Here is a 20,706-nt window from a genome sequence, read left to right as displayed (position 1 = left end):
ACCCTCCCTGTTTTTTTTTTTTTTTTAGGGAGAGGAGGTAAAAATGCTTTTACGCACACAGGTAGCCAGCCTGCAGTGTGAGACTCCTGAGCTTGTCAGACTACTCACTAAAAAAACACAGACCTGGGATTGTTTGTTGTACTTCAGGTCAGGTCAACGTGTGACCTAAGCCCTCAGGGCTCGCGCCGTTTCTGGCATTCAATTTCTTTATGACCTAGACTGCATCTCGGTCAAGCTCTAGCTTCTTTGTGCGGAGAATATCCTGGACGAAATGTGACATACAGGTCCAATTGTCCTCACCCTCCGTCATCATCGGAATGACCGTGTCCACCAACAACTGCCCTACATATTGTTCAGCCTCCAGGCGGGAACCTTCCCAACGCTGGCAGCGGAAGAAGGTGTGCTCCGCGTCGTCGGGAGTGCCTGGGCAGTAGATGCAATCGGGTGACACGGCTTTGCCCATCCTGAACAGGTACGATCGAAAAAACCCGTGACCTGTCAGAAACTGGGTAAGGTAATAGTCCACCTCACCATACCGTCGGTCAACCCATGGTTGGACTTGCTGAATCAGTCTCCTGGTCCAGCGTCCCCGCGACTCCTGTTCCCAGCTCTCCTGCCAGAGCTGGTAGGTGCGGTTGCACTCCTCCATTTTTACATGGTCCTCTCCACGCCGCTGATAAATCGCTTTCCTCTCTGCCGCCAAAAGTTTGACGGGGATTACTCCAGCAACCACCAAGATGGCAGGTTCAGACACTGTTCGGTAGGCGGATGCTACCCTGAGTGCTGCCTGACGCTGCACTCTGGCAAGCCGCATCCTATACACCTCCTTATTGAGCGCGTCTGCCCACACCTCCACACCATACAGGAGCACAGACCGATCACCTTAGCGGCCTTGTCCGCCGTTCAGAATATCTGGTCCCGCCAGCTAAGCTTAGAGTCCACCATGACACCAAGATACTTGGCGGCACGAACGGACTGGAGTTCGACGTCCCCTCCCTCAACGGCACAATGGTGTCAATCCGCTTTTTGGTCAGAATCACGATCTCAGTTTTGTTCAGCGCGAATGAGAGACCGTGATCTGCCATCCATGCGTTTATAGTTCGCATGACTCGGTTTAATTTTAGCTGGGCCAGCTCAACACTATGAGCAGCTATTAAAGCTGCAATGTCATCTGCGTACCCAACTAAAACGGTTTCTTCAGGCATTTCAGACCTAAGGAGGCTGTCGTAGGCAACGTTCCAGAGGTCCGGGCCGGGTATGGAACCTTGGGCAGTACCAGAAGTGACACTCATCGTCCGCGGGCCTTCTGTAGTATCATACATGAGGAGGCGGAACCGGAGGTAATCCTCTATAATGCGCATGAGGTATGCCGGGACGTGGAAGTTTTTCTCCAGAGCATCCAGCATATCGCACCATCTTGCAGAATTAAATGCGTTTTGCACATCGAGGGTAACGAGCAGCACAACCCTACGAGAGTAGTGATTAAAATCCTCAGCTCTCATCACGGCTTGCTTCACCTCCTCAATATCGTCGACCGTTGATCGCCCCTTCCTGAAGCCGTATTGGCGAGGGCTCAGGTCCCCCGCAGCAACCACGGCTGAATTCAGTCGGGAACGGATCAACTTCTCTAGGACTTTCCCAGCCGTATCCAACATGCAAAGGGGTCTGTAAGAGGACGGCAATTCTGGGTCTCCTTTCCCCTTCCCTACGAGCACGAGCCTAGCTTTTTCCAGCACAACGGAAATACCCCCTCTGCCAGGCAGGCGTTGTACATGCTCAGAAGAATGAGGGGATTGATTGAAAAAACCTTCTTAAGAGCCTCGCCAGGTACCCCCATCAGGTCCAGGAGCCTTGTTGTTTTTTAGGGATAAAACGGCAGTCTCCAGCTCCTCATGAGTGAAGAGTGGGACATCGTCCATCATCTCAAACTCACGCAGTGGGCGCAGAATATGATCCGGAAAAAGGGATTTGACAACCCTCTCCATAGCGGCCCCCTCCATGACGGAAGGTGGAGAGCGAGTGGTGAGTTTTTGGGTTACTAGTTTGTAACCCAGGCACCACGGGTCGGAATCAACATCATCCCTTAGTGTTTTCCAGCAATTGTGTTTGCTCTGGTTGATGGCCCGGCTGAGAGACTTCCTCGCCACCTTATAGCTCTCCAGCTTACGGCGTCTATCCAAGGGTGCCCTGGCCCTGGTAGCGAGTCGTCTAGCTCTCAAAGCAGCTCGGCGCAAATCCGCGATCCCTGCAGTCCACCAGTATACGGGTCTCCTATCGCAACGGAGTCTCTTGCGGGGCATTGACTCATCACAAGCCGAGGCAATCAGCCCCATCATCGATGTAACTATATCCTCTGCATGAGCCATGCCAGGTGCGGCAGGCACCGCTGGCACTCCCCGCAGGATGGCCTCGGTGAATTTAGCCACGTCCAGTTTTTTGGTGTTCCACCGAACGGGCACTTCCCGAGATGCAGCAACTTGTCTCGGGAGGCGATCTAAGACATCGAAAATAATGTATTGATGGTCGCTGGCCATATAATCCTCCAAGACTCTCCAGGCTGTGATCCTTGGCAGAAGAGACTCAGATGCGAGGGTTATGTCTGGGATCGTTCCCCTCATCCAGGGTCGCCGAAACGTTGGCGTGTTGCCCTCCGGCCCTGGCAGCAAAGTCCAGGATGTACTTCCCCCGGGAATTAGTGAGGGTCAGTCCCCACTCGACGGCCCTAGCATTGAAATCACCAGCCACGACTACATGCCCTGTGGTGTCGTGCACGCTCTCTTCCAAGCGGTCTATCTTCTCGCGGAAGTCATGGATAGCCTCGTTAGGGGTGAGGTAGACACTGTAGTAGGTGACGTCCTTGCACCGAACCCAAACAAATCCACAGCCCTTTCCATGACCCCGCACTTGAACTTGAGCTGTATTACGCACCCAGAAAGCAGCAGTACCAAGACTATCGGGGAACGAAAAGGGCGGGACCCTATTCCGGTACTGGTACTGCTCGCTGACCAAGAGGGCGTCGACACCGTGTTCGAGGGCAAGCTGACTGAGAAGCGCGTCAGCTGTCCTGGATCGCCCAAGATTACATTGGAGTATTCGTATTTTCGTGGGTGGGCTTTTGCTTGCTGGAGCGCAGTTTCCTTACAAAGAAAGCAAGATTCGACTTGGCAGTCCCTACGAGCGTGACCCACCCCTCCGCACCGGAGGCAGTGCTTGCCTCGGTCGGGCCCCTTGCAATTTCGGGAAGAATGACCGAAACCGAGGCACCTAAAACACATGGTTACTTCCACCGTCCGTCTGAGCCTGCAGTTGACCCAACCGACCCTCATATGCTGGAGTGCCAACACCTTACTAGCGTGTGCGTCTGCCATTTCGGCGACCGCCATCCGCTGCTGGTTTCTATTTGGTTTTGTGAGCCACACCCTAAGAACAGCCGATGTTCCGGGAAGCTCGGGGACTGCTTCCTTTAGGGCCTCAACCACCTCACTCTCTGTCGACACACCATCTATGTCCCGAACCTCAACTGACGTTTTAGGCTCGAGTGCATGGACGGTGCCCTGGCCTTCCACGGCTGCCTTTAGTTCAGCAGCAAAAGCGGATTTGTCCTTTGACTTACCCAGTTCAAGGAGGACGTCCCCGCCCCGGGTTTGCCTAATCGACCGCACAACCATATCAGTCTGCTCTGGCTTAGCTTTAGCCTTTATTATATCCAAGACTTCAGCGAATGATCTCCCCCCTGAGGGCTTAACCAAGATTGCCTCCGTCCTGGGCTTTTTTGGCCGCGACCTTTTAAGAGCGGGGGCCAAACCGGGCCCAATTTGGGCAACGTTTGTTGTTTGCGCCCTTACCGCCACATTTTTCTTGGAGGTGACCTACGCCCGCCTCTGCTGCCTCTTCTCCTTTCGGGTAAGACGCTTTTCCCATGCAGCCCCAGATGGTGTCTCAACGACTGATCCCTTACGGGAGCTTCCCCTAAGAGGGGTCACGGGTTGCTGAGGTTGCAGACGCTTTGTTGGGAAAGCAGCTACATCTGGGGAAGACCTGGGCCCGGCAGACAAAAGGTCTGTCTGGGTCGCCTTAGCCTTAACTTTGGCCCTTGTGGTCTGAACAGCCTCTTCCTTTTTTGGAGGGCTTTCCGTAGTGGATGGCCTTCTGCGTTTCTTGGAAGGCAGCGCCCTGTCGTCGGGCATAGACACTACCTTCTCCACAATCTTCTACATGGCCGCCTTGCTTACCAACCGGCAGGCAAAAACGAATCCAAGGTCATCTTCTAGCTTGGCCATGCCATTTTTGACCACTTGGTTAACAGCTTTCTGGGTCCGAAAGGTGTCCAGCATAGCTTTAATGGTCTCCTCCATGTCTCGAAGCCGGGTTTCGATGCTACTCTCTGCGTCAAGGTATTTCTGACGCAGAAGCACCATCCCTGAGCTCTCCGACTGCAACGTTGTTGTAAGGTGTTCCTCCAACAGCCCTTCACCAGACTTGAATGCTGGCACCGGTGGAGGGGAGACAGTCGCTCCCTTAACCAGCGAAGGTGCCAACGATATATTTTCTACCGTCAGAGGGAGTGACCTTGACACACACCCTCCCCTCTTAAACGCATTCTCCTCTGACTGCTTGCCAAGCAAGCCCTCCATGCTACCTGAGGTTGAAAAAGCCATAAAAATGTTTGCCAGCGCCATCGTACGGCAAGGGACGGCCTGGAATAACCAGGAATATAGTGAGTCGGTGGCTCAGTCGGTAGCGTCGCGGACTTCGGGCCCAAGGCAGTGATGTCGTGGGTTCGGATCCTGGTCACTGCCGATAACATTTTATCAGTACAGTTCACCTTTGTACTGTACCGGCTCACTCCTTGCTTTGCTGCAAACGATCCACGCACGGGCGCTTAGTCTATGTGGACGGGCAAATGCAAGGTTAAAAGAGGCCGCCAACCTCTTTTTTTTTAAAATAAAAAATAAATAAATAAAAAAAGGAACGGGTATACCCTCAGGGACGTAGCCCCTACCCCAGTTCCCTGGGGCCCGGTCTCCGTTTGCCTAGTAAGCTATGCTTTGCTATGCTTGTTATAGTCCTCGCCACCCTAAGTTGAGGCAGCCAAAGGCCGCACGGCGTATATCTAGTGCGGCCTTGGGCAGCCTCAACTTAGGGTGGCAAGGACTATAGTATTTGCGTTAAATTGAAAATATGTTAAAAAAAATCAATTCCAACATAGTTTACTTTTACTATTTTGTATTGTAACATAAATATTTTATTTGTGTAAAATTGTAACTTACATAATAGGCCTACATGGAAAAACTTGTTAATAACGTTTCAGTAACCTTAGTGACTATTAGTGAATTTCTCTATAGAAAAGTAGCTATTAGTCTCATGGTAAGAACTTGGCCCTGGACCGATTTACTTTTTCATTTTGATGTCCCCAGAGGCCATGATGTCCGTGAAGACGATAACTTGAGTAATTTTCGTCCGATTTAGATAAAATTTGGTTTGAAGGTGTAAGGTGGGATAAAATTGAATGATTCCCTGTAGCAGCAAACCTAGGTACTCATTCAACATAAATGTTATTTTAATAGATTAATTGCAAATCTATCCAGGCAAATGGAAAATGTCGGCAGGTTTGCTGCAGCGGGGATATTAACTCATTATTCTACATTGTCGTAGTTTTCACTGTCGTCTTCAGTTTGTCTTTTTCCATTTAAACAGGTATTATATCCACAAAATGGCAAAATACTGTGCAATGTAACCCTGAGCTCACGCAAGTACATCTTTTCAATTCTGTTCACTGGTGTATATCAAACGCAACAATAAAACAACTTGATAGGAATAAACCAGATTAGGTTCATATCTGAGTTTACCCATAGTTTACTGAGGTTTTCTTCGCCAAAATGAATAACACAGCTCATTTAGAGCTTGAGTTATAGATGAATCATTGTTAAACATTGCATTGTTAAACATTGTCGAATGTGAATTCAGCAAATGATTCGTTTTTTTCAATACACTTAAAACTGAAAATGCTCATTCTCTTGATCGTTAAACGTTTGTATAGGGTGCAGCAAAAAACCTATCTATCTTCTGTAGCGTACTGTTCTCTCAGTCTTTTATTTAATCAAAGACAGTCCTTGAAAATTAAAAAAAACCTGAAACTAGTTAGAGGTCTACAACTCACCTTAGACTCTATGTATTCAAATGAAAATTGTCTCAAATGAAAGTTCTAAGTTGACATGGTGTTTTTAGACCAGAACGAAAAACATAGCATACATAGCAGCTAAAAAATATGTCTTTAAATACAGAAGAAAGTTAAGAAAAAACCACTTTTATTCTACAATTAAGCTTATAACTCGCCCCAAAAACGTCAGATTTCAATAAATAATAGCTCAAAAGAACCGCATTAATTCACTGAGTATTCAAAACATACAATATCACGTAAAAATAACTCAAAACACAATCATTAACTAAAGATGTAAAAATATCTAATTTTTTTGAGGTTTGGGGGTCCACAACTCATATTCGACTAAACCGATTTTAATAGTCAATGGCTTAAATTAAAGCCAGTAACTCACTGAGTAATTCTAGTTTATAACATTTCATGTATCGTAATTATAACCGGAGATAATATCTTTAATTAAAGACACATCTTGGAAAAACTCAAATGTTAGTTAGTTAATAAAGTTCTATAAATCCCCTCACACCCGATAGATTTGAATGACCGATATCTCAAATGAAAGCTAGTAGATGGCTGAGTATATTATTATCGAAAAATATAACATTCCACAATCAGTACTCGAAGTAACAATCTTTTATTCAAAGAAAATTATACAAACATTTAAGTCTTTGTTGGTTGAAGTCTTGTAATTCACCTCCGACTCGTTCAATTTTAGTGATCTTCATGTCAAATAGAAGCCAGTTGTTTACTGAGTGTTTTTATTGCAATTATATACAACATCTAATAATAATAAATCAATGGGTTGATCAAAATTTTTACTTTCCTTTTTGAAAAAATATTGTTTCTTTGGAGTGGAGATGAATAGATCGGCCTTAAAGTCCTTAAATATAAATAGGTAATAGTTCATATGAAATTTTGGTAATTTTACAAACATTTTAATACCAAAGACGGCCAGTGAGAAGTACCAGATGGTCTCAGGAAAGATGTTACAATTTTACTAAACATATAAAATATCCTTATTTTTCATTGAAAATCAATAAATAATTAATTTTCTAACGCTTTGTTCTGACGTTACCCTTGATCCAACAAAGCATCCAATAGATGTATTCGATGCCAAATTTAAAGGTCTACAATCTTTATAATGCATATTATAGTCATATTTTGAGTAATTAATGCGCAAAATTAAAATAAAAAGAAATATGTCATTATGTTTTTATAAATTATAAACTTTGAAAAGTAATACTGACCTTGAAAAAAATATATATATTTAATATATGGTATTTTTGAGTAGTGAATTTAACCAAAAACGTTTGAAAATAGCTTGCATTGCTCTAGCTTAAATAGATTTTTAATTATATTGGTTTAAGTAAAAGCTTACACTGTAATTTACGTTTCCCGCCATTTTCCAAGATGGCTGCTGTTGCCCAAGGGTACCAAAAAAGTACCCGGTGGTTTTAGGGTCTACTAACCCTAGATATCACATATCAACAATAAAAAAAACTTAATAGGACAAAACCAGGTTCGGGTAAATTCTGCCGGACTAACAGTTAAGTTAGTTCTACTTGTTTACATTTTTAAACTTTGTAGGTTTGTTCTTTGTTACCATGGATACCATCAATCAATATTTACTTTTAAATCTCTCACCTCAAATTTTTGAAAGCCCACGGGGCAAAGCCCTAGGACAATATCGAAGCGGGAATAGTTGTATATGTATCCTCGGAGCTGTAGCTTCATTTGTGTGCAATTTGAGCCCAGTCGGTTCAGTAGATTTTGAGATTATCTCATACAAACACACAGACACCACCTCTTCTTTATAATAGTATATATACCGGGTGTCCCACGAAGGGGTTTAAACGTTTGATTTTATATTACGTGCCCATTCATGCACCAAACCTTTTTAAACTTTACACAGCTTACAAAGTAGGTGCTAAAAATATTCTGGAAAAATTTCAACTCCCTAACCTTAGTAGAAACAAAATGGCGGCTTATTGACAAATTTACCAATGTGCTTTCTATAAAAACTACTTTCATGATTTATTATTAGTTATTTATTTATTATTATTATTTATTAGTTATTTAATTAATTTTTAGTTTTCCATTTGGCTATGTTCTAATTTTTTCTTTTTTTAAAGTCATATTGCCCTGGAAAGTAACAATAAAAATATTTTATAAAACCAAAAATACCTTTTTTAATGTTTTAAAGTAACTTTTTCAATATGCCGCCATTTTGTTTCTTCTAAGGTTAGGGAGTTGAAATTTTTCCAGAATATTTTTAAAACCTACCTTGTAAACTGTGTAAAGTTTCAAAAAGTTCGGTGCATGAATGGGCGGGTAATATAAAATCAAACGTTTAAACCCCTTCGTGGGACACCCTATATATCATGGATAATATATGAATTTGAATGGATGGTGTTTTTGGCCTCTAAGGACCTCAAACGAAAAATTAAATCGGTCCCGGGTCCAGGTCTTACCATGAGTACCACGGTAATAGCTTATTCCCTATATGGGAAATTTGTTAAAACTGTATATGGCTTTCTTTCATTCATGGAGTAAACAGTTCGACGTCTATGAATATATCACATTATAATATCACAACTTTCAAAAATCTAAATTGAACTTTACAATATTAGTAAGCAGTTCGTTGATTATTGACTGGAACGGGTGGCGTCGTCTTGTAATCCAACTACTAGGAGGTCACAAATTGTGGATATTTATAGGCATGCACTGTGGATGCAATACTCCCTGGTGTGAATTAACGTCCGCACGGGTGAGTACTTACTACGACTATCCGCAGTACTATCCTGATAATTAGACCAATTCGTATATACCAAAGGCAAAAATGTGGTTCGGATTCCACTATAAGCTGTAGGTCCCTTAGTTGCCATTAGCTGTATGGGCTATTAATTCACAGCTGTGTCTAAGGAATATGTCGGCCTTAGTCACTAACAAGACTACAAGATCCCGCCACTCATCCTACACTCATCTCTATTCATACTTGGCTTAAAATACCTAATATGTATGGTCACCATTTCATTGAAAAGTATTAAAAGTATTAAAAAGTAACTAGAGAACCCGTGCGGCTCAATGAGCCGCTTAGTATGAAATATAACGCCGAGGAAAACGTCATGCTTAAATTCGAGTAATTCTAGTTACATCTCAAGAGTTGTTTAAAAACTTGTTAGAAACTAATTTTAAATATCTGTATTTGCGTTGTCAAGGTTCACCTACATTATTTCTCAGTTTTAACTGATAACTTAACTTCTAATGAATGCTAAATGATCTGCTTCAATTCAATTTAACATCATGCTACAAAGTTTTTCAAGCATTGAGAATTGAAGAAAACTGTTGCCTTACTGATAACCTGTGTTAAGTAATTTAAGTTGGGTTATTTTATTTCTTTGATTTGAGACATCCCCCTAATAAAACAAATTTTCTCCGTAGAGAATCCTGAAAAGTGGGATGATACAGTATCAACCATTTTATGTGCTCCATTTTTTTACCCACAAACTCCGGGTTACCAGCTGGACAGCCATAATATGTGATGCAAAACGGAAGGAGCCCAGACGAAGAGCTGGAAAAGTTAGTGGCAACGTGTATTTACAAAATTACTCTGACAAGAACAAGAATTCAGCAGCATTCACTTGGCGAGGTGGCATTAAAATGTCATAAATGTGGTGCGCTACATTTTAAAGAAGAACAAAGAGGACGAGGTGAAGGATTTTCATCCTGCTGCCATAAAGGAAAAGTGAATCTACCACCATACCAAGAAATCTATTATATTAAAAGCCTACTTAATGGAGCAAATCATTTGAGCAGAAACTACAAACAAAGAGAACATTAGATCGTACAACTCTGCGCTCGCAATGGTCAGCACTCGAGCTAAAATTGAAGAACATAACGGCGGAGGGCCTTTCATGTATAAGGTGCACGACACAATTTATCACCCAATTGTCACCTTTCAACCGTCAGAAGGGGAGCATCCCACATATGCCCAAATTTATACCTACGGACTTCGAAACCGCTGTTCAAGAAGGAATGCTAAACAAAGCTAATGGCTCTTGCAGCACTGACTCAACTTGATATTAACCCATACGCGCAAGTTTTCAGTATGATGAGCTCCGTCCCGCAAAATACCCCAACTGAACAGCAAAAAGAACTTAGAATGTATATAGCCAACGATCGAGCTCAAGACCAACGTCGATACAACGACGCAACTTCTAACGACGTTGCTATAATATCCTAATTTATTAATCGTGCGAATTCTCACAGGTTCACATAGTAATGATTAAATCAATAACACAACATATTAACGGTTGTCCATAATAACGATTATAAATTAAAAAAAAAAACATTATTTTTATTTCTTTTCCTTGGTGGTGTTCTATGACTTTCCTATGTTTCCATGGTTTGCAAATCGGCTCTTTCAATGATTACTAAGAAATGCAGCACAGTGTCGATTCAGTTTTCTTTTTAGTTTTTAGTATATCAAATTATCCAGACTCTTTTGCTTTTTTCCATTGTAATATTTACGCCAACCCAAATTCAAATATTAAATATTTCATTTCAACCGAGTGAGTAAATGTTTTGTCGCAAACTGTTAAATTAACAAACTTATTGACTGTTTACAATAAACAAATGTTCTTTTTCTCACTTTTAATTTCTGACAACAGCTGGTGTTTCATAGCAATGTTTGTTTCCCATGTTAATCTTATGGAGAAAAACAAAACTTAAAAGGGCCCCAAGGCCTCACTCTCTAATTATTTCCCTAAAAAGAAAGTTTACTGCACAACTTCACGTTACGCTCTTTCCAATGACACCAAAAACATGTCAATTGGTTCAGTAGTTTCGGAAGAGTAATTGTCACAAAAAACCTGCTTGCGTATTAAATAAGTAGATTTTGAGTTGATTTTAGATACTGCAAGAAGTTTCATAGTTTAATGGTAAATTCTGAAGACTTGCGTTTTGTAAAGCTTGATTATTTTTAATGTTTATATTAAATGTTTCTCTCAATGTTTTGAGTAAATTTTACAGTGGGCAATTTATTCTTTTTATAATACCAGAAGACAGTCAGCAGTTTACTAATGAATATTTCTATTTGGTCCCTGCAGAAAAGTCAAGGACATCAATCAACTCAAACATTGCATAACTAATGTAACTTATAAATAGCAACTTAAAATAAACATAACTAAGTATGGTAGGTAAATCTTAGATGATTGAACAAACCTCAGGAGTCGTAGGTGTTGCTTCAGATGGTATATCCTTTAATCTTTCCTCCAGTTTTAATTCATCTAGGCCAACAGTATTTGTTTCTACATTTTCCTCAACAACAGCAATTGATGTTTTTTCCTCCTTTGTATCTTCATTATCAAGTAGTTTAGCTTCTTTTTTACCAGTGGATAAATTTATTCTTATATGAAGGCCTGGTGGAATAGCTTCATCTAAAAGTTAAAATTACTTTTTAGGAGAGGTACAAGACAAGATTATTAAATACTAGGAGATAACCCAATGCTCGAAATCGAGCAAAACTGCTACCTACTTGTAATAAGAGAATAAAGACCAAAACATAAACAGCAAGAGCTCAATGAAAGAGTAACTCTAAAGTAATTTCTATGACTGATTATAGACATTTGAAATTTATTATGTTGTAAAAAATTAAATAAATAATCTACAGTATTAAAATATAGATCCGCTCTCATGCTGCTTTGCTGGTTATCTCTTATGTACAGTAGGCGGGTACACTATGAGCAAGTAGATGACAACCACACACTGTAAAGTAAGCTTTTCAGACCTAATGTAGTAAGCTAAATATATCTCTTAACGCCAACCAGTATGACACGTTATATAGCATTGTTAAATTATTTCTTTAATTTATTAAAGGAAAAATTATTTTTTTATGCGTGTTTAAATTAGGGGCCCAAACCAAAGTCTCCGGATGGGAACGTGAGAGGGCAAGGAAGTGGATCTAATGACGAATCTAGAATGAATACTCGTTTAACATCATTAGTTAAAAAAAAAAAACGGAAAGTAAATAAAGATACGTCTTATAACACTTAAAACATATATTTACGCTTATACTGTTACTCACAAGACGGTAAATATACAAAAGATGGTAATTGGTGATCGATTTCGATTGGACACTTTAATCATCATCAGACCCAATAGGCGAATGTAGATAGATTCGCCTATTGGGTCTGATGATGATTGGAGTGTCCAATCGAAATCGATCACCACTTACCATCTTTTGTATGTTTACCGTCTTGTGAGTAACAGTATAAGCGTAACAGTATATTTCGTACCTAGGGCCGAAAATGAGGTTTTGCCGGCTCGAGATAGTTTTTAAGTTCGAGACGAAGTCGAGAACTTAAATCGATCGAGAGCTGCAAAACCATTTCGGTCCGTGGTACGAACGCTATTTTTCACCACACTATACCCTATTACCACTATTCACCACTATAATAATGCACACTGATCGTCAACACAACTACAACTTTAAGGTTATGTGAAGAAATAATTTGAGGAATCAGCAAAAATATAAATAAATAGTTGTTAGGCAACGGTGACAATAACACAATTCTATATTGCAATGCTATGCATTTTGATTGTGTATTTAAAACGCATTCATGATTTAATTAAGTAAGCGGACAGCTGATTTTGCGGCCCCGGCCTGTAAAAACCTGCTCGGTCCCCAAATTGGCGACAGCTGGCATGGCCAGCAAAACGTAACTTTCAGCCACCAATTAACGTATGTAATACAGCCAAAAACATCATAGTGTGGTGAAAATATATGTTATAAGTGTTATAAGATGTATCTTTATTTACTTTCCGTAAATTTAATAACACATACAATTCTGATCAAGAAGTTATTTTTAAAAAAAACTGATTTATTTGACCAGGTGGTGCTCTGTTTTCAGCTTTAAAAAATAGCTGCGACATCTAACAGGTAGCATCATTGTAGCGAGGGAAGTCACTTTTTTTGTCTCTTATTATGTACAGTACATAAGAATTTTACTTGACTACTTGGAGCTCTCGCCCCTACAAATTTCGTCCAAAGTCTTAAAAGATTGGGTAAATGGGTTAGCATAGTGACCCTATTTCCCGCATATTTTTTAATTGTGTTTTTTGTTTGAAATGTGTTGATGCTCTGCTAGGTTCCAGGGCCAACGTCATACTTATACATCTGTGGGTATTCAGGATCATGACCTTCTTGAGGACTTAGAGGACTTCCTCGGTGGCAAAACGTATCATGGATCTTGAAATTGTAGATCCTCTCATCTAAATGAGCTTGAGGGCTGACCATGGCAAAGGCGGAATTTAATTGACGAATTGTATTCAATTAATTTAGGGATATAAATCTCACATCCCTGTTTTCTGATTGGGAGTTTCCAAATAAGTTCCTGAAAGTATGGTGATTTCTGCAAAAAAAAAGAAGCTTTCATTTTTGGCAACAAAGAGTAAAAATTGAACTGTCTCGGCCGGTCTTTTCATGCTTAAAATGTAAGCCAAGACAATGTAAACTTTTAGTGTTCATTTGTCCAAGGTTGGATGTATCACCACGGTGGTACTGCCCAGGGCTACAGATATACAAGGGCTAGGCCACGCGAGCTTAGAAAGTGATGCCAGGTGGCTCCCCACCACGTCGCCGCTGTGACGTCAGAGCGATACCTTGGGCTCCCGCACAGAAACTTCCAAAGCGTCTACTTGTTCATTTGCAGTCAGACAAGTAACACCTTCACTGGCGTTTCGGCACAAGTATCCGGTTTGTGACAAGGATGACTCTTTATTACGTGATGGTAGTTCTTTGATATTAGAGTAGAGTCCAAAGTACTATTGTAGCTCCACTCTGATGCTGCAAAGATGTTTGTTTGCTGCAACTCGAACAACCCCAGTTGTTGCGGCTGTAGCAGTGGTTGTGAGGCTAAAACAGATTTTCTTGAGTTCGACGAACTACAAGAAGGAGAAATTTCTGGTGTTGGCGTTGTTTTGAAGTGTCTACTGCGCAGTGTGCATGCGCTAGCCGATTCATACAAAACCATCGCGGACGTTCAGGACGTCCTGAACTCGTGGTGTGAATGAGCTCATATGATAACATGGGCAGCGATTTCTTAAAACAGAACGTCTAGTACACCAGTGTGAAAAGGCCTTAAGTTGTTTACAGGTAACAAAGTTCAGCTGAATAGTGGGCTTGTCGCAAAGGAAACTTTCCTAGGCTGGACATTATTGGGTCGCTTATCTAGTGTTATGGAAACTGATAACAGTAAGAAAGAATGCAATACATCATGTGTTAGTATGTTTTCTTTTAGTGATCCTTCTGAGGATATTTCGATGATCTGAATGTTCTGATGATATTGAATATGACAGGAATTATTTGGGATTCTTGTGGGTGGATGACAAAGGGGATTTACAAGTGCTGAGACATTGTAGAGTAGTATTTGGTTTGACAAGTAGTCCTTTCCTACTAAGTGCAGTTATAACTCATCATCTTGAACGGTCTAAAGCTAAATTTGAAAACAAAATAGATGTTATTAACACACTAAGCCAGAGTCTGCATGTGGCAATTGTGACACAAGTGTAGATTAAGAAGAAGAATTAAGTTGGTTTATTGATAAAGGAACAGAAATTATGGCTGATGGTTCATTTTGTTTCAGAGGGTGGGAGTCCAACAATCAAAATCTAAAACCCTGTGTCACTAAAGTTTTAGGATTGGAATTGAATGAGGAAAATGACACTCTTGGTGTTAGTTTAGATATTGGTGAGCCTTTACAGACTGTTACGAAACGTAATATACTATCTCTAGCTCAAAAAGTGTTTCATCCCATAGGTATTTTTCAGTCCAGTTACTCTTGCTCCCAAACTTAGTCTTTAAAAACTGTGGAAATCTAAAATCAAATGTGATGAGGAAATTGGGGGGGGGGGATATTCGGAAAGATATTATTAATTGGCAGAAAGAATTTGTTTTTTTAAAGGACATCAAAATCAAAATTCTACATTGGTTTTTAGTTAGCAACAAGATCATGAACATCTTTTGGTTTGAATGTTCAGTTGATTCAAGCGAAGTCAAGAGTCGCACGATAAAAAAAATGTCCATACCTAGACTGGAACTTTTGTGTGCCACGATAAGTGCTAGGTTTTATTCATCTACAGTGAAGAGCACGGATATGTTCAAGAATGCTGAAACCACATTTTGGAGTGACTCTTCCACTTACTTGGCATGGATAAAAAGGAATGAGAATTGGACTGTTTTTGTACGAAACCGAGTCAATGAAATCAGAAGTATATGCGATGGAAACCAATGGAGATTCGTTCCTGGTCAGCTAAATCCAGCGGATTTACCATCAAGAGGTTGTAGCGCCAAGAAACTATTATCAGTGCGTTGGTGGGAGGGTCCCAAATGGTTAAACCAACCAAAAGAACTATGGCCCACCAAAATTACACCCAGCAATGAAGAAGAAATAAATGCTGGAAAAAGTCTCATCTTTAATGACAAATACTGAGTGTAAAAGCAAAAGTAATTGGGCAATTGGTACTACAGGCGGTTTTCCAAGTACAAAATTTTGGTTAGATGTCTAGATTGGATTTTACGCTTTACTAATTGTTGAGATAAAAAATTATTTACTCAGTCCTGTAACAGCTGTATATGTAATTCTGATTATTGTAATGTTTGTTTGTTTAAGTTGTTGTGTAAACTAACAGTCTATTAAAATGGTTCTTTAACAGTGTCTTATATTTATTTTATCCTACTATTAAAATCAGTTTATTACAGCAGGTTATGGTGGCCCAGACTCGCAAATAACTGTGTTTATGGATTTGTTAGTAGGATATATGTGAAAGAAAAGAACCTGTGATCGATTGTTATTAGTCTTTTTGAAAAATCTTGTTCAGTTGTCTTTAAGTGTTTTGTCTACCATGTAAATGTCTAAAGTGTATGTAGTTGATAAACTGGAGGGTCAATCCAATTGGATAGATTGGAAATTTCAAGTAGTCAAACAGTTTCGAGTTCATTGGGTAATGGAAGCTGTTGAAGGAAAGCTTGTATACCCTGAGAAACCAGGTGAAGATGAAGATGCTTAAAAGATGGACAAATAGGTTGGTGTACTTGAAAAGAAAGAATTTCAAGCGAAGAATATTATCGTTTCATCTGTTAGCAGTCAAGTAAAACAGCTTATAAATATGTGTCCAACTGCACAGGATATGTGGGGGGAACTTTTGAGTAGCCTAGTTTTGAACAGAGAACTGAACAGAGACAAGGCCGTCTGTTTAATGAATTCTTTGAAATTAAGGAAAAGGACTCACATGACAGTGTAGCAAAACACATAGCAACAGTAGCGGTTCCAAGGGGGGGGGGGCTAAAAGGGCTAAAGTCCCCCCTTTGGACCCTGGAAAAATAAATTTAAACGTACATTTTGTCCTTAACACAATGTCATAAAACGGACATCAATGTAGTTTTTATTAAACTTAATAAGCGATGACAGGAGTAGTATTAATTTCCACATAGATAAACTTTGTGGACAATATAGCACAGCTAATAAAACAATATTACGCTATGGAAAGTTGTACGCATCATCCAATTTTTACAACAGTCAGCTGTTGACACGCTAGGGCAAAGGCGAGCGCCGAGCGCTAGCGAGGGTGGGGAAACAGCTGATTTCTGATGTTCCATTGTTAGTTGTCAAATTGTCTGCTAGCCACTAACTTTACATGGGCATCAATCAGCAATCTCAGCGGTAGCACCATTAGACTATTACCATTGAATATACAGGGTGTTTTTTTAAAAACTTGCATCTTTATTTATGTAAAAACCGCAATAGATAGAAATATGCAGTTTGCGGGAATCATCTATTGACGTAGGGGGCCCAATCGTTTTGAATTCATCGTTACATTCACATTCCCCCCCTTTCCCCCCCTGCCCCCAACTTAATTTTTTTAAATAGCAAGGTACCCCTTGTGACATATCAAATGAAAGAGCATAAAAAAAAGAAAATGTTTGATGAAAAAAAATTAAAAATCGGTTCATAAATTTGCGAGATATTTCCACCCTCCCTCCCCGGAACTTAATTTTTTTTTAATAGCAAAGTACCCCTTGTAACATATCAAATGAAAGAGCATGAAAAAAGAAAATGTTTGGTGAAATTTATTTTTCATTTGATATGTCACAAGGGCGGGGACCTTGCTATTAAAAAACATGTTATGGGTAGGAGAAAAGGGGGGGGATTATCTCACAGATTCATGAGCCGATTTAAAAATCTTTTTCACCAAAAGTTTTCTTTTTTCATGCTCTTTCATTTGATATGTCACAAGGGGTACCTTGCTATAAAAAAAAAATAAGTTCCGGGGAGGGGGGGTGGAAATATCTCGCAAATTTATGAACCGATTTTTAATTTTTTTTCATCAAACATTTTCTTTTTTTATGCTCTTTCATTTGATATGTCACAAGGGGTACCTTGCTATTTAAAAAAATTAAGTTGGGGGAAGGGGGGGAAAGGGGGGGGATGTGAATGTAACGTTGAATTCAAAACAATTGGGCCCCCTACGTCAATAGATGATTCCCGCAAACTGCATATTTCTATCTATTGCGGTTTTTACATAAATAAAGATGCAAGTTTTTTAAAAAAACACCCTTATAAACACTAGTGTTAAAGTTTATATAGTCAAATGCTGTTACTGAATTCGATACTATACAATTGTGACAGATCTATGAAATGGAGAAAAACGTATAAGGTTAAAAAAGTGTCTACTTGCTTTCATGACATATAACAGGTGAAATGGAAGGTTTTAGGACAATTTGGCATAGTTCTAGACGTTAGAAATGGCTTTATAAAGTCACCAAACTGCTTTTAGGCGATATGGCTTCGTAATCTACAATAGGTCTATGTTTTGAAATTCATGAATGCAAGTTCGTCATAGTTTGATTTTTAAAATGTCTACTTGCTCATGACAAAGAGAAAAATAACAGGTGAAATGGGAGGTTATTGGACAATTGGACACAGATATAGACATTAATAATGGCTTTAGAAAGTTAGTAAACAGCTTTTAGGGAAATATGGCCGTAGCCTACAATATGTTTTGAGATTTATAAATGCAATCGTCATAGTTAGTTTTAAAAATTTCTACTTATTCATGACAAATAAATGGGGAAATCGGAGGTTTTGCACACAGTTCTAGACGTTAAAACTGGTTGTAGAAAGTCACCCAACGGCTTTTAGGAGGATATGGCCGTAGTCTACAGTGTGTTTTGAAATTCATGAATGCAAACGTCATAGTTTAATTTATTTTAAAATGTCTAGTTTCTCATGACAAACAACAGGTGAAATGGGAGTTTATGGACGATTGGGCACGGTTTTAGGTGTTAAAAATGGCTTTAAACAACCACCAAACGGCTTTGATAATTCCAAATTTATCCAGGGGAGGACCCCCCGACCCCCCTGCTATGTTGTGGGGTGCTCCACACCCCCAAGCCTCCCCCTTGACAAGGTCCTAGAACCGCCACTGCATAGCAAAGCTGGAAAACTTTGGGTTGAGCTACAGGACGAAACATGGAAAGAAGATAAAGTTAAGCTTCCTGAATCATTATTCCTAAATAGGGTGCTGATTACCTTGCCCTGTGAATACAGTGAATTCATTAACGCTTGGGAGTCTGTACCGAAGGATCAGAGGACACTGTCATTATTGATAGAGAGACTGTGTATGGTTGAAATGAGAATGAAGGAGCGAGAAGGTGGAAGTGTAAAGGAGTCTAATGCTTCCATTTTACACTGGTTCAAAACATAAACCTTCTCTCACAACCTAACTCTAACCGTGTGAAATCAACATCAAGCATAACTACCAGTGATGTTGGAGCTGAAAATAAGAAAAAGAAATGGAGACCTAAATGCTTTACGTGTAACCAGCTTGGTCACATGAAGAGGGATTGTCCTAATGCCAAACAGTCACTAAAACCTGGAATTGCTTTTGTTGGAAATTTTGGTCTCTCACAAGAATGCATCGAAGAATGTAATTGGATTGCGGATTCTGGAGCTACGCAGCGCATGACAATGAACAGATCATGGTTTGTGACGTATGAGGCATTTTCAACAATTAAGCATGTTGGAGTTGGAAATGGTCAAACCATGGAAGCACTCGGCAAGGGAAACATAACTGTAGAGATGATTGTGGAAGGAAAATGCCAGAGAAACCATTTGGAAGATGTTTGGTATGTTCCTGAAGTAGGCAAGAACTTATTTTCTATTTCCTCTACGTTGGACGAAGGTATAATTTCTACTTTCAGCTAGGACAAATGCAATTTCTTCAAGAATGATGTTTTGGTTGCTCAATCACATAGAAAGAATGGACTTTTCATTACGAATATGAAAGTTAATCCTATTAAAGAAGCTGAAGCTCAAGTTGCTTTGAAAGATGATTAACAACTGTGGCATGCAGTGCCAGATTTAGGGTACTTGCGGCCCTAGGCCAAATTACTTGAGCGGCCCTCCTCCTGTGGAGGAAATTCCTTGCGATTGCGGAAGTAATCGTGAATATCTCCTATGCATCAAGGGGACATCATCATCGACACCTGTGGTCGTGGATGAAATGGTGGACATCTCTCCTAAACCTAGGCAAAGCCATCATAGGTATCCGTGACTGCGGCAAAGTCGTAAACATCTCCCGTGGGCCGCAATCACGGTAGACATCATCATAAACACTCGCAGCCAAGTTGAAATCATGAACATCTACCGTGGTCCGCAATCTTGGGGACACCATCATCGACACTTGCAACCGCGGCAAAATCGTGAACATCTCCCGCGGGCCGCAATCACGGGGACATCATTATTGACAACTCGTGACAGCGACTAATTCTTGAACGTCTCCCATGGGCTGGGATCATGAGGACACATCACCGTCACCAGCGGCCGCGGCAAAATCGTGAACATCTCCTTCGGTCCGCGGAGTCATCATTATGGTCACCTGTCATAGCGGCAAACTGGTGGCTCAAAATAAATTATTTTTATCTAAAAAAATGTTTTTCCCAATCCTCTGCGGCCGCCTTCTGCTTACGATTGGTAAATCCGGCACTGGTGGCATGAGAGATTAGGGCATCAAAATAAGCGTTGTGTTTTGACAAACCTGAAGAGCAATGGTATTGAATTCTCAAATTCAGGTACTAAGTCTGAGATATGTGACGCTTGTATTGTTGGCAAAATGCATTAGATGAGTTTTGGTACTCGCAAAGAACGTGTTGATCAACCTGGTGATTGCATAAATGCTGATGTCCAAGGTCCAAGTAGCCCAATGCCTGTTTCATCAGTTGGTTTGGTGGCAATCGTTATTTTGTCGACTTCAAGGATGAGTTTTCCAAGTATGTAGGTCAATTTATATTCTTAAAGAAAAGTCACTTGAAGCATTTCTTTGCTGAAGTTAAAAATATTGGACTTTCTGTCAGGGAACTGCTGACTGATAATGGAAAAGAGTTTGTCAACAGTGAAGTTAAGAAAATATCTGAAGAGCATGGCATGTATCACCGAACAACAATGCCATACACGCCACAGCAAAATGGTGCTTCTGAAAAGGAAAATAGG

General features: G+C 40.5%; 1 protein-coding gene across 2 annotated transcripts in view; it reads right to left on the bottom strand.

Moving 5' to 3' along the window:
* The window catches only part of LOC128983584 (nucleotide exchange factor SIL1), a 161,565-nt gene that overhangs the window by 137,349 nt on the left and 3,510 nt on the right, over window positions 1-20,706 (bottom strand). For both annotated transcript variants that reach the window (XM_054402918.1, XM_054402917.1), the window contains exon 2: window positions 11,381-11,595. In XM_054402918.1, the coding sequence (XP_054258893.1) occupies window positions 11,381-11,595 (215 nt within the window). The remainder of the gene's footprint in view (window positions 1-11,380; window positions 11,596-20,706) is intronic.

This window comes from Macrosteles quadrilineatus, unplaced genomic scaffold, assembly GCF_028750875.1.
Source record: "Macrosteles quadrilineatus isolate MER2022 unplaced genomic scaffold, UCM_ALF_1.0 Scaffold_1__1_contigs__length_201487025, whole genome shotgun sequence".
In the NCBI taxonomy this organism is placed as follows: domain Eukaryota; kingdom Metazoa; phylum Arthropoda; class Insecta; order Hemiptera; family Cicadellidae; genus Macrosteles; species Macrosteles quadrilineatus.
The sequence above is the reverse complement of the archived record's forward strand: the minus strand, read 5'-3'. Positions and strand labels throughout refer to the sequence as shown.